At 32.2% G+C, this 13770-nt stretch overlaps 1 protein-coding gene across 1 annotated transcript; it reads left to right on the forward strand.

The window, feature by feature from the left end:
* The first annotated feature begins 1458 nt into the window (after positions 1 to 1458).
* On the forward strand, positions 1459 to 6120 carry LOC132311886 (F-box protein SKIP19-like). The gene is made up of 2 exons (XM_059810035.1): positions 1459 to 2009; positions 4875 to 6120. Exons 1-2 carry the CDS (start codon positions 1678 to 1680, stop codon positions 5518 to 5520), a joined length of 978 nt encoding a protein of 325 aa, XP_059666018.1. The 5' UTR covers positions 1459 to 1677; the 3' UTR covers positions 5521 to 6120.
* Positions 6121 to 13770: the final 7650 nt, after the last annotated feature.

Raw genomic sequence — 13770 nt, forward strand, 5'->3', positions numbered from 1 at the left:
GGTTCAACCAAATACTAGAATGGTTATTATCATTTCATTTCTATACGTTTCATATTTGCAACCAAACAATAGAATAAGAATGACCATTTTATTCCGTCCTCATTCTATTTTCATTCTCATTTGCATTCAATTATATTCTTACATACCAAACGCAGCATAAATGTGAGTTTGGTTGGAGAGAAATGAAAGGAAAAGACAAGAAAGCTTTGGAGGAAAATGCTAAATTATGTTTGGTACAAATCATTAAAGAAAACAAAAGGAAATAGAGGGATTTGGAGGGATACAAAATAGGCAAATGATGGTTGAATTTTGTTATCCTTATAAAAATGGAAGGAAATGAAAAGAAAGGGCTATAAAGTTTAATAAAACTTTTATAATACCAATTTTGTCCTTATTCTTGGTATTTTTATAAAAAAACAAAACCTATAGAAAAGGGCACGATAGTAAATTCATTAAATAATATCATTTATTTTCCTTTCCTAAATATGATTACTATCATTTATTTTCATTTATTAATTAACCAAACATAATAATACACTATTAACACTTTCCTTCCTACTTTTTTTTTTTCTCAAAATTAATGATATCTTTTATTTTGTTTTCTATTATACCAAACATAGCCTCAATGCTAAATAAATTTTCCATTTTTTTTCATTTCCACCTACTTTCCTCTAACCAAAAAAAATCCGTCTTTAAGGGTATGTTTGGATTGAGAGATTTGAAGGGATACGGACAAAAGAAAAAAACTTATATTTGATGTAGATTGTGTTTGGATTATTTAAAATGGGAGAAAAGAAATGATAGGAAAAGATAGGGGGAGGGATAATTATTCCACATATCTCTCAAAAAAGGGTTAAGTATCTAAAACACCCTTAAGATTTACTTTTTGAACAAATAACATCTCTCTTTTACTTTGGGTGTATAACTCCCTCAACAATTTTAAAATGTTGTAAAGAAGATTCTTCGGCTGTTATCGTTAAAAATGCTCCGTTAAAAAAACACGTGTCTATCATATGACTGATTAAATTTAATAAATATCAAAATTATCCTTTTTTAATTCCCAAAATGCATTTTTCTTTTGTATATAAATCTCAAAAATAAAGGATATAATAGGACTTTTACATTAACTAAATTTTTATTTTTTTTAATTATAAGAAAGACATTTTAGTATTTGTATCCATTAACCACTAATTGACGGGAGATTTTCATTTGCTCATCCAATAAACGTGATTTTCAGAACCCATGAACTATATGCATACTAGGGGTATTAAATGCTTTGTCCTCACAAAATAAAAATAAAAATAAATAAATAAATATATATATATATATATATATAATGTTTAAATAATATTTTCATAATTCCAAAATATGAATAAAGATTATTATTCTCATTTCATTTCTCTCACGTGTATCCAAACTTAGCCCAAGCTTAGCCTAAGACGCCTCATCCGTGTCCCCCAAACACACCGCTTTTCACTGTACAGTTCGAACCACAAACACACCACACACCACACTGCGATCAAATATATCCTTGACCTCAAGAACGCACAAATACGTTCAACCTTTTAAACCCTAATAACCACCATTTCTCATCTTCACTCTCTGAAATTATTTTCCTCACTTCCCGGGTCTTTCCCGGAAAATCCTGAAAACATATTCGGAAAAATCTCGCAATCAATGGCTTCCTCCTCGACCTCACAGCCACCGGCGGCAGAAACAAGGAACTGGCTGGAACTTCCGCAAGACGTGACGGCGATGATACTGCACAAGCTTGGGGCGATAGAGATACTTGAGAGCGCACAGAAGGTGTGTATGGCGTGGCGTAATATCTGCAAAGACCCTGCGATGTGGAGGACCATCGACATGCGCAATTTGGGGGATCTCTGGGACATGCCGTACGATCTCCAGAAGATGGCGATGCACGCCATCGATCGCAGTTGTGGACAGTTGGTCGATATCAATATCGAGTATTTCGGCACCGATGAGACCCTTCAGTACATCACCGAGCGGTATCGCTCTGTCTTTTAGATTCATATATATATATATTTATATATATATGTATGTATATGTGTTATATATAATTGTTTTAATAGATGAATTTATATATGTATTGAATATAATGTATGTTTATTTAGTTTATTTGAATGTTGAATATATACATTACTGATTAGTGATTTCTGGCGTTCAACACCGGCCTTGAATTTATATGTCTGCTATGTTATGCTAGGGTTTTGTAGATGATGAGTTCTACTTGGGTTAAATAGTTGGTATTTACTGATTAATGTTTAGTTGTATCTAGTTGATTTCACTAAATGTTTGTTATTGTTTATGGATTTCTCTTCACCCGAAATTTGATTAATGATGAAATGGAAAAAGATAACATAAAGAAATTAAATTGTTAATCGTACATGACCCTTTTTTTTTTGGACCTAAAATGAAGTTATATGATTGATTGCTAAGATTTTCTGTTGAATTATTTTGTTTTATTCTGAATACTCTGCTTCTACACTTTTGTGGTTAATTGCAGTTAAAACTTGTAAGTTTAATTTTCAGAAGTGAAATGTTCAATTCAGGCAATGGCAATGGCAATGGCAATGGTGATATTTCATTTTCAATGTCTTGTATTTTCTCTATCGGCAACAAAGTCTTTCTTTATATTTTTTCCATAAATTGTTTGGTTAGTTGTAATATAGGGAATTGATTCTAAATTAAATTCTTGACTAATGTTTTTTATTTGGTTTATGAGAGATGAAAAAGTTTCATGTCAATTAAGAAAGTCATTGTATTATGTTGGATTTTGCTAGTAGTAGCATTTATATTCATGTCAAGTATGCAAATCATTTTTCTTTTTGCTATTCTTCTTCTTGTTCAATTTTTTTATTTTTATTTTTTTTAATTCCCTTCAAAATATTCTGCATCCCCCTTCCTCTTCTTTTGTTTTTTCTTTTCTCCTCTTAAAGTTTCTTCTTCTTGCAGACTTGCACTCACGTAGGATGTATGTGCAGTAACCTTTTTTCTCTCTTCTTAATTTTTTTTTTTTTTTTTTCCTTCTCTTCTTCTTCAAATTTATTACCTCAATTTTATGAACCTAATGTCTGTATTTTATGTTTCCGATTTTTTCGTTGTTGTAATTTTTAGGGAACTTTTACATGTTTGATCTTGATTACTGCTCTGTTATTGTTCTACTATTTTTTGGCTTGCTTTCTTGTTGCACTGTAAGTTGGGAAAATAGTATTTTTATCATGTTTTATGTGCCCCAAAAGTAAATTCATCACTGAATGCGTGGCTGCTCTGATAACTTGAAAGGTAATGTAGCTTGGTAGGGGATCCATAGACTCTAATCAGTGGCTGCTCAAATAATAGTTGTGTAAAATTTGTAATGTAGCACTGAAATGTATTACTTATCAAAAAAAAAAATGTAGCAAATGAAATGTATTAACTTTTAAGATAAAAATCAAGTGGAACCTAAATCTAAATCAAACAATACTCCTAAAACATATATAATAAACAATATTGACTTTGTAAGCTAAAATCTGACTGAATGTATCCCTCGAGTCCTCCTGTCAGAATTTGGTCGTCTGAATTTCACACTCCAAAGTTGCTTCGCATCTTAATGGACCAAAAAAAGTGTTTGCCTCAAAGAGTGAGCAATATAGAAAGTATAGTTACCATTACATGTGTGATGTGACCTACTAATAATCTCAAATTAAATTGCAATGAAACTCCTTGGACCTATCCACGATTTTAAAAAGTGATAGATCCTTATTTAATATCCCTTCACTAGAACTGTAAACCTCATTTTCATTTCTAACAAAGACAGGTTTGCAACTATTCTCATTTTCCCAAACAATTCTTTTTGTCATTCTTGACCTGATAATGGAGTCCTAATTCTTTCTTTTCTTTTATTTTTTTATAATAAATTATGAAAACCTTATATTTCCAAGGAGTCTTGCAACCCAGGATTAGTTGAAGATTTTATAATATGGGCTTGAATTGCCATGAGACATGATGACGATACTTCTGAAGCTGAGTGCTATAGCCTATTTAAACACTGACTACTGCACATGTTTACCCAGTTAAGATTTTTAAGGATACTCTCTGTGGAGGTTTATTGACTGACGTTCATTATTTGAGTTATATTTGGGGATGCAGTATGATCAAGGGAGCAGATGGCAAGGGGTGCAGTGGGTAATGGTTGTGACCGTTGTTCAAGATATTTGAGAATGACTGATGTTGAGTAATTTGTTGAGTGTTTTGGTATCTTTGATGTTATTAATTGCACCACTTATCTGTTAGGAACACACTTTGTAATACATATCTTAATTTGTCATATATATAATATAGATATGTATACATCTTGCAAATACATACCACCAAAAAAAAAAAAACAAAGGTGCATGTGTTGAAAATCATGCACTTAACTTCATTTCTAGTCTTCGAGTGCATTGTAACAAGGAAAAAGGTTGGCTGTTCAGTGAATTATGGATGGGTAAACTTGTTTATGCCAATAATCATGAACTGCCATGTGTCCATATATGTGACTTGTATTTGGATTTCAGTATAGTCATATTGCTACAGTAGTCTATATTCTACTCAAGCTTAGGTTGTTTGAACTTAGATCGATCTTAAAGATGAAATCGAGATTTATTTAAGCTTAATAACTCCTGTTTATGCTTTGTTCATTTTGGGCACAAGCTTGTTTCTCTGCATAATAGAGCTCATTCAGTATCAAGTATCCTCATTTTTGTCGATGCAAATTAGCAGCTGCGACACACTAGTAGATATCTTGAGTTTTCTTTACACCTTGTTCCTTCACATTATGACATGTAGTTACTTATTTTTTATTTTATTTTTGCAATACAAACTCTTTACAGGACCAGTCAGCTCAGACGTCTTCGTCTTGTGTCATGCTATAGCATTTCATGTGAGGGTTTGAGTGAAGCGGCTAAAGGATTACCATTGTTAGAGGAGCTTCACATGTATTTCTGCCCTATGTCAAAAGAAGCTTTTGAAACTGTGGGACGCTGTTGTCCTTTGCTGAAGTCGTTTTCATATAACAATGAAGGGTGTAGAAGCCTGCCAATAGAAATAGAGTGTGACAATGAAGCACTAGTTATTGCAGAAAACATGCCTGAATTACGCCACCTTCAACTATTCGGAAATAGGATGACAAATGTTGGCCTGCAGGCTATTCTTGACGGTTGTTCTCACCTTGAATTCCTTGACCTGCGGCAGTGTTTTAACGTTGTTCTGAAAGGGGATTTGGCAAAAAGACTTAAAGAGAGGATCAAAGATGTGCGGTTGCCGCACGACTCCACTGAAGACTATGGATTTAATGCTCAAATCATTGATGATGAATCATTTGGTGATGACCCATTTGGATTATCTGACATTGACCTCTTGTCTGATTATGATGACTATCTTCAATTCTCTGGTGACAGTGACATGGATTGTGATGACTATTGTCAATTCCCCGGTGGCAGTGACTTTTCTGACTTTGAGGAGGATCCGTATTCATAATTTTAAGCTTTTAGCAGCTACTAGCTAGATAGTTCGTGTTTTGTTAGTAGATAGAGTCAAGACTCAAGACACAACTTTCAGTATTTTGAATTCCCCCAACATGGAGAATATATCTTTGTGCACCTTGCACCTGGCCATTAGAGCGGTCCGTTCCTGCACTTGTTATGCACAGACGGATCTCATGTGCCCGGTGCACCGGGCATGGCGAATACCTTCTCCCCAACATGACCGTTACAATGAATCGTGAATGGGTATGGAAGATTATTTTTTTGGCATTTTGTAGGTGGGGATTGTTTGTGATCTGGAAGTGCATGAAGGGCCTATATTTGCTTAACTGGAGAAGATAGCTGAAATGCTGAAATGGTGTCGTAATCTGATGCAGTTCTTGAATAAGTTACTGCTGATCAGAGCTACATAATCATGTCTATTTATTTAACATGTAGAGCTGACTTTACACCTATTTGGCCCTTAAGCTTTCTAAGAGATACTTGTTTATTATGTTTGGATATGTGATATTTGGGTCGAGTGAATTGTTTGGCCTACAACCTGTCGGTCAAGCAAATCAACTTTAACTGCCCGGCTTTAAAATTATTTTCTTTATGTTTGTCGTTTTAAATTTCTTACTCGCTCTGGAAGAGGTACAGGACTTGATATAAGGCAAGAGATGGTAGATGAAAACTGGTAGGGAAAATAGACGAAGGTTGCTATTGGAGAGGAGCAAATGGATTATGGGTGACTCTGAAGAAGACGAGCACGTCCAAAGTGAGACCTGGCATGCGGAAGAAGAGGAAAAGTTGTTAGAAATCAAAGTTATAATAATTGTGTTTTTGTTTTACGGTATATGGATCATGACTGATGTTTTTACTCGATGGTTTGACATGATTTTAACTCTACTTGTCTCCAGATAAACAAGGAGGAGAAATAGAGAAATGATAGTGATATAACCTGGGGAACTGAAAATGAGAGAACGGAAAGGCAAAAAAAAAAAAAAAATTCCCTTTGAAAGGTTAATCAGACTCACAAATACTTTCATGAAGGCTTGAGCCCCGAATGAGTGGTGAAAATCACTTCCAGTGAAATAGTAATCCATTTTTACCATTTTCAAATAAGTGGAGGAGAATTGGTGAAATTAATTAAAAATCTTGAGAAACTAAATTTTCACCACCTTGGAGAAGTCAGTTGATTCTTCCGAAGAACCTACTACAGCGAAGCACTATGCCAGGGTGGGGGGACGAGAAAAACCTACTACAACGAAGCACTATGCCAGGGTGGGGGGACGAGAAAAGAAACGGCTCCGAAGAAATTAATTGGGGTTATTTCATATATAAAAGCTTTAATTATTGTATTCCGTATATATAAACACATTTAAATATTATATATAAAATATGCATGTCTTCTTTCAAAATATGTTGTCTTTTTTCTTTCTCTCTCTAAAAGCTTCATCATTTATCATTAATGGACTCTTCAAGGACTCACAATAACTTTTGAACTTCAAAACCCAAACACACTCCAAAAACTAATGTAATTTCACTGGAGTCAAAAACCCATGTAATTTCACTGGAGTATTATGCATAAATTCCAGAGTATCATCCATAGATCTAAGCTTTGTTATTGTAAATCTCGATTTTTGGTTTGTTTTTTCTTATCTGATTAAAGAGCACAAACATTACTGGTTCGCACTCTATTTAGTAGAATTTTGTTGGGATTTTACGTGCAACATAAGTATGAAATATAGTTAGTACTGCTTGGGATACAAAATACTTATTGCTTGGGATGTTAAGTAGGATTATGTTGGAATATTAGGTACAACTTATACTGACTTAAATTACAAACTGTTGGGATGTTATGCAATACACAAATAATTAAACAAAAAAATCATGTCAGTCCAGATGTTGCTCGATCTGTTCCAAAATTGCTATGTTAATTTGAAATAAAATAACCTAGTATACGAATAATGAGAAATTTATGGAAATAAAAGAATTGAGAAATAGATGTGTGATTTGTTTGTGATTCGTTTTGGAAACAAATCAAAGAGAATTATTGAGATTTGAAAGAAGAAGAAGATAATAAGTAAAAACGGTCTCTTTCTCTCTCCCTGAAACCTTTGGGCAAATTTAAGCAACTAACGGGATTCGGACTGATTGATATTTTTTGTGAAAATTAACAAAAGACTCCCAACAAACAATATTTTGGAAATAAATCAAAATTAATATTTTGGGAGAGAAGAAAATGGCGGGATTTGGATTGCTAAAATGAGTTGCTGAAAATAAGGAAAGAGAGAAGAAAATGGCGGGATTTGGATTGCTAAAATGAGTTGCTGAAAATAAGAAGAAATAGTATTTGTTAACAGTGTATATATGTATATTATATATTTGGAAATTGTGTATGAAGTAAATAAACATTTTTACCCACCTAGTAACTATTGTTCATTAACAAAAAAAAGTAAAAAAAAATGGGCTACTGTTAGACTGGAGGTCAACCCTCCCCCTCCTTAACCAAAAAAACAACTGGTTTCCTTTGATTATTTTTTGTTCGATCTAGATTTCTTGCCAATGGTAAGTTTTTTTTTTTTTTTTCATATGAATTATATCAATATTTAGGACTTTTATAACCTTTATAATGTTTATACAGTATTTTTCTTGAATAAAACCCTAATTTCCTCATTGATCTATGTGTCTATATAACTTGATAAATATATACTCAACTTCATATTTATCATAATTATAAATTCGATTTTGGAGAATGAATATGGTAGTTGTATTGTGACTGTAGTGGTAAAGATGGTGGTTGTGATGATGTGGATATAACAATAGTAGTTAAGATTGTAAGAAGATGGAAGAGATTAAGAAGGAGATAAATTGAATAAAGGTATTAGCTAACTATGGTAAATTGATTATTAAAATTAATATTATTAACTATGGTTAAGTCTGATAAAATAATAAAGTGTAATTGACTAATTTAGTTTTGATCCATTGAAAAGTGTTGTTTTGGACTGCTTAAGAGTCTTTCTGTGTAAGTGAAATCTTTTTAAAACATTTATTCATGAAAAGTTATTGTTTGTTCTAAAAATTAGATTATTAAGTAGCCCCATATTGTTTTGCAAAATTATTTAATTGATATATGTGTGTGTAAGTGATAAGGGTTATCGAATTATTTACTTTTTTTTTTTTTTTTTTGACAAAAAAACATTTAGCTTTGTCACCTCCGGAAGGCAACAATTGAAGCCGGTGGCGTATGCGGATACCGCTTTTGTCCTAGACTGCTTTCAACCATTATTACCAACAAAATACCTTTCGAAAAAAAAATTTATTAGCAAAATGTTGTTTCCTTGAATTATATATATATATATATATATATATATATATATATATATATATATATATATATTTGGGAGGTCTAATAAAACCAACACAGGTCTTTTTTTAAAAAATACACTTACATGGTAGCTATCAAAAAAAAAAATCTAACCTATATAATATGCGAAAAAGGAAATGTAACATTATAAACCTTGATTTTCGTATCCTCACGTCATGAATAAGGTTGAGTTTTATACTACATTTGTGTGGGATATTGTAGAATATCCGGAAGAGGAAAGGAAAATTTTATAAATGAAGAATTTGTAATATTCTAGAAATGAAGAGTTTGTAAAAGTTGGTCTGATTGAATAAGATTCTCGAAGAATAGAAAGTTTGATAGAAATTATAATTTAAATATCTAAGATAATTAGGTGGAGAATTTTAAAGGGGAAATCTTTATCGTTAAAAGTATTAGATCTGGTTGTCAATTTGAGGGAAGAATACTTATATAAATAGAGAGAAAGTGTAATAAGTTACTGAATAAATGAGAGGGTGTGTAAAAGTGGAATGAAGCATAAGCACTTTATTAGAATGGGAAATTGGGTCCAGATTTACCAGTTATGGTATTGCATTACAGTTTGCGCTCTAATTTCTTGTATTGCTTCACCTCCACCATTCTTCTGCTTAGTTGATTAAAATCTCAAAAATATAAAAAATTGCTGGGTTGAACGGCAATGAGAAGAGTAAATGTTAATGACAACTTATCTATTGCCAATTTATCAACTCTAACAACAATGTTAAAATATTATAGGTAAGTTCTTTGGAAACAAATTTCTATAATCTCATTATTCACAATTTTTTTTTAACTAATTAATCCCCACAAACACAATCCAATGAAAAAAAAAACTAAAAATAAAATAAAAAATCAACTAAATACAATAAACTAATGCCGTCAAAGCATAAATAGTGCAAGACTCACATAACTGGCCAAATGATCAAACACGAGCATAATTGTAGTTCAATGTCCAAAACACAGCCTTATGTAGACATATAGGCTCATATGTGAATTTGTGATTCACGTATCCTATTAGGCCAAACAATAAATTAAAAAAACCAGTCTGACCCCCCAACCTCAAGAATCACTTAAAGTCTGATCTTCCAACCTGAAGAATCACTGACAAGAGGCCATCAGAGAAATAGAGCACTCAGGTTAACATGCAGAGAAGAATCTTCGTCACTTCAGCCCTATTTGACAAGAGTGCCCCCATTAACATACAGAAGTTTCTACATAAGTCGTAGGCCAGCCAATCAAATGTTGCAGTTTCAAAGCAGTATATGTTACGCCCGCCATATGTCTAAGGCCGCATGTGAACTTGGGAAAGGCAAATTCGTGACAAACAGGACTTTATAAGAATGGGAGGTCGGGAATCAGTTGAAAAAGTCGTTGATACGGGAATTGATCGAGGAAGTCACCAACAAGTTTCTCGACGGAGATAAGAGGAGGAAAAGCAGCCAGCAGGAAGCAGGGGCATGGGTTTGGGGCAGCAAGGTAGGTTGGGTTGGAGCAGCCTGCATGATAAAATATAAATGTGGTTGTCAAACCAAATATCTCTTGCTAAAAACAAATAACTGCAAGTAGCATAGATTATCAACATGAATATCTACTAGCAAATATTTATTTAATTTACGAGTGCACTTTGACTCTCACGCTGCGCACGTTTTCGTTTCTCTTCTTGCTTACATTCTCATTTTGTGTGACTAAATTTTACGATTTTCGTGCTCTTGCTCCACGTGACATAGGGCGGGCCGAACAATAAATTAAAAATAGCAGTCTAATCTCCCAATCCAAAGAAACACTTCAAGTCTGACTAACCTGAAGAATCACTCACACGAGGCCAGGGGCAGATCCAGAAATTTTGGTCTAGGGGGACCGAAACTCGGTTCACACGAGACAAAATTGGAGGCAAAACTAGTACTATGTAATTAAAATTTAAAAAAAATTGTAATATGATTTTTTTTTAATTATAATTTTTTTATTAGTATACATATTGAGAAAAATACAATCCAACAAAAAAAAAAAATTGAATCTAAGTATTTGGAAAGCTGATCATGAATATATATATATATAGTGAAGAAGTGACGAGAATTTGTAAAAAAAAAAAATTGTTTCAGAATTAAATTTTATTCAACAATTGTTTCAATTTTTGAAGAATAAAATTTTGATCACTTTGATTACCTTGATGAAATATTAAAAGAAAAAATATAACATTTTAAATAAATAAAGTTTAATAAAAAAACAATTATTAAGAACAAAATAGAGAAGTACTTTAATAATTTATACAAAATAAAGCTATAGAATTTGTAATCTAAAAAGTGAAAACTAGAAATATTAACCTGTAGATTATATTATTGTTATTGTCATTTTTGTCAGCTTGGTATCACAATATTTTAGTTTTTGCTACTTTTCACGAAAATGACTAACAAAAAAAGTTCATGTATTTTTATTAAATATGAGGAGATATTAGTGTGATTTTTATTCTCTCTCTTGAATTGATATATAAAGATAAATAAAACAATGATATATTGAAGTAAAAATTATCAATTAATTTATTTAAAAATTATTTAAGCTTTCAAAAGTAGGCTAAAAATGTCAAAATTAAAATTTTATGAGTTTTAAAATGACACAATATATACTTATTTCTAGCTTCATAGTTATTGGAACCAAAAAATAAATAAAAAAATTATTTTTGGGGAGGGGGGGAGTGTTGGTTAATTAAATCCAAGAAATCAAAAAAAAAAAATGAATCTAAGTATTTGGAAAGCTGATCATTAATATATATATATATATATATATATATATATATATATAGTGAAGAAGTGATAAGAAGTTGTAAAAAAAAAAATTGTTGAGAATTAAATTTTATTCAACTATTGTTTCAATTTTTGAAGAATAAAAATTTGATTACTTTGATTCCACTTTGAGAAAGACGTGTATTTTTACCTTGATGAAATATTAAAAGAAAAAATATAACATTTTAAATAAATATAATTTAATAAAACACAATTAGTAAGAACAAAATAGAGAAGTGCTTTAATAATTTATACAAAAAATAGCTATAGAATTTGTAATATCAAAAGTCACATCTAAAAATATTAACCTGCAGATTATATTATTGTTATTGTCATTCTTGTCACCTTGGTATCACAATTTTTTAGTTTTTACTATTTTTCACAAATATGACTAACAAGAAAAGTTCATGTATTTTTATTAAATATGAGGAGACATTAGTGTGATTTTTTATTCTCTCTCTTGATTTCATATATAAAGATAAATAAAACAATGATATATTGGAGTAAAAATTACCAATTAATTTATTTAAAAATTATTTAAGCATTCAAAAGTAGGCTAAAATGTCAAAATTAAAATTTTATGAGTTTTAAAATGACACAAGATATACTTATTTCTAAATTCATAATTATTTTGTGTGTGTGTGTGTGTTGGGGGGGGGGGGGGGGGGGGGGATCGATCTATGTTAAAAACAAGTTATAACTAGCAAACATAGATTATAAACAATGACCATCAACTAGCCAATTATGTATTGAGAATCAAGTTAAAACAATTTTAACCTATCAATAATCTTGAACAATGTTTATGAATCATGTTCGAGTATATAGTTCATAGGAAGAAAGGAAGACTCTGTAACTGTGGGTGGAGAGAGAAAAAGAAAGAGAGGGAGGGCAACATGAGTTCAATATAGTTTTCATATATATACAAGTTCAATACAGTAATTGTGTATATATCAATTACATAGCAATTCATATTTACATTCATATAGTTTCATATATATATATACAAATTCTCTTTCAAAATGGTATAAGAGCCTCTGTCGCGGATGACAACATAAGTCGAATCAAGGTATCAACCTCCATTGGTTTTCAATCCTTAGTTCTCTGTCTTTATTTTCTTTTCAATTTTTCTTCAGTAGTTAATTCTACTGCCAACAGCTCTCCAAACATAGCGCTTACGCACTGCCACCGTCAAACCATAGGCTATGTCGGGTTTTCAGATCATATCACCTGAAACAACAGCCTCCGACCATCCCCTGGACGCCCAAAAACATTCCAAACGGCCACTACACGCGCCAAAAAGCACTGTCGCACCAGTCACACGCCGGTACCCTGTAAATAGTGTGCCTACACGCGCCGGCACTCGTCCTCTTCCTCCAATTGCGTGCTCCACATTCATGAACACTCCACCACGTGCCCGACACGTTTGCACATCCGGAGAACTTTTTCGTATCACCAATTACCACAATCATTCGATTTGCTACATCAACCAACATAGTTTGGCAAAGTCCTCAACATCTCTAGCCAGATCCTTACTAATGGAGAGGTCTTCATAACCGGACCCATGGAATTTGGAGTATGCGATGTGGGGTTTGCAACATAGAAACATCAATTTTCAATTTGGGGTTTGCGAGGGTAGGTGAGGGGTTAAGGTAGGTGTCGGTGATAGTGGTGGTAAAAATGAAGATAAGTAGAAGAGAAAAGAAAGAGAAAGGTGCTGCAGCAGAGGGGTTAGGTTAGAGAGAGGTGTTTTACAAGGGTAGTTTAGTCATTATGTGATTAGAAGGGCAGTATGGTCATATTGAAGTGGAATAATATGCATATAATTAGTCACGTACTTTTCTAATTTTAGACGGGCTATTAATGGAATGGGGTGATGTGATAGTTTTTTAAAAAGATTAGGGGATAATATGATAGTTTCTTTAATTAAGGGGTCAGATGACTATTTTTAAGAAACAAGAGAGGGATTTTATGATTTTAACCCTATAAAATAATTAAACTTGCCTTGCCACATGCTTATAAATTTCTTTAATTGAAGGATTAGATGACTGTTTTTTAGAAACAAGATGGGGGTTTTATGATTTTAATACTATAAAATAATTAAACT

The sequence above is a fragment of the Cornus florida genome, unplaced genomic scaffold (assembly GCF_030987335.1).
Source record: "Cornus florida cultivar Cherokee Brave unplaced genomic scaffold, ASM3098733v1 CherokeeBrave_3.0.0_Hap2_Chr01, whole genome shotgun sequence".
Classification (NCBI taxonomy): Eukaryota; Viridiplantae; Streptophyta; class Magnoliopsida; order Cornales; family Cornaceae; genus Cornus; species Cornus florida.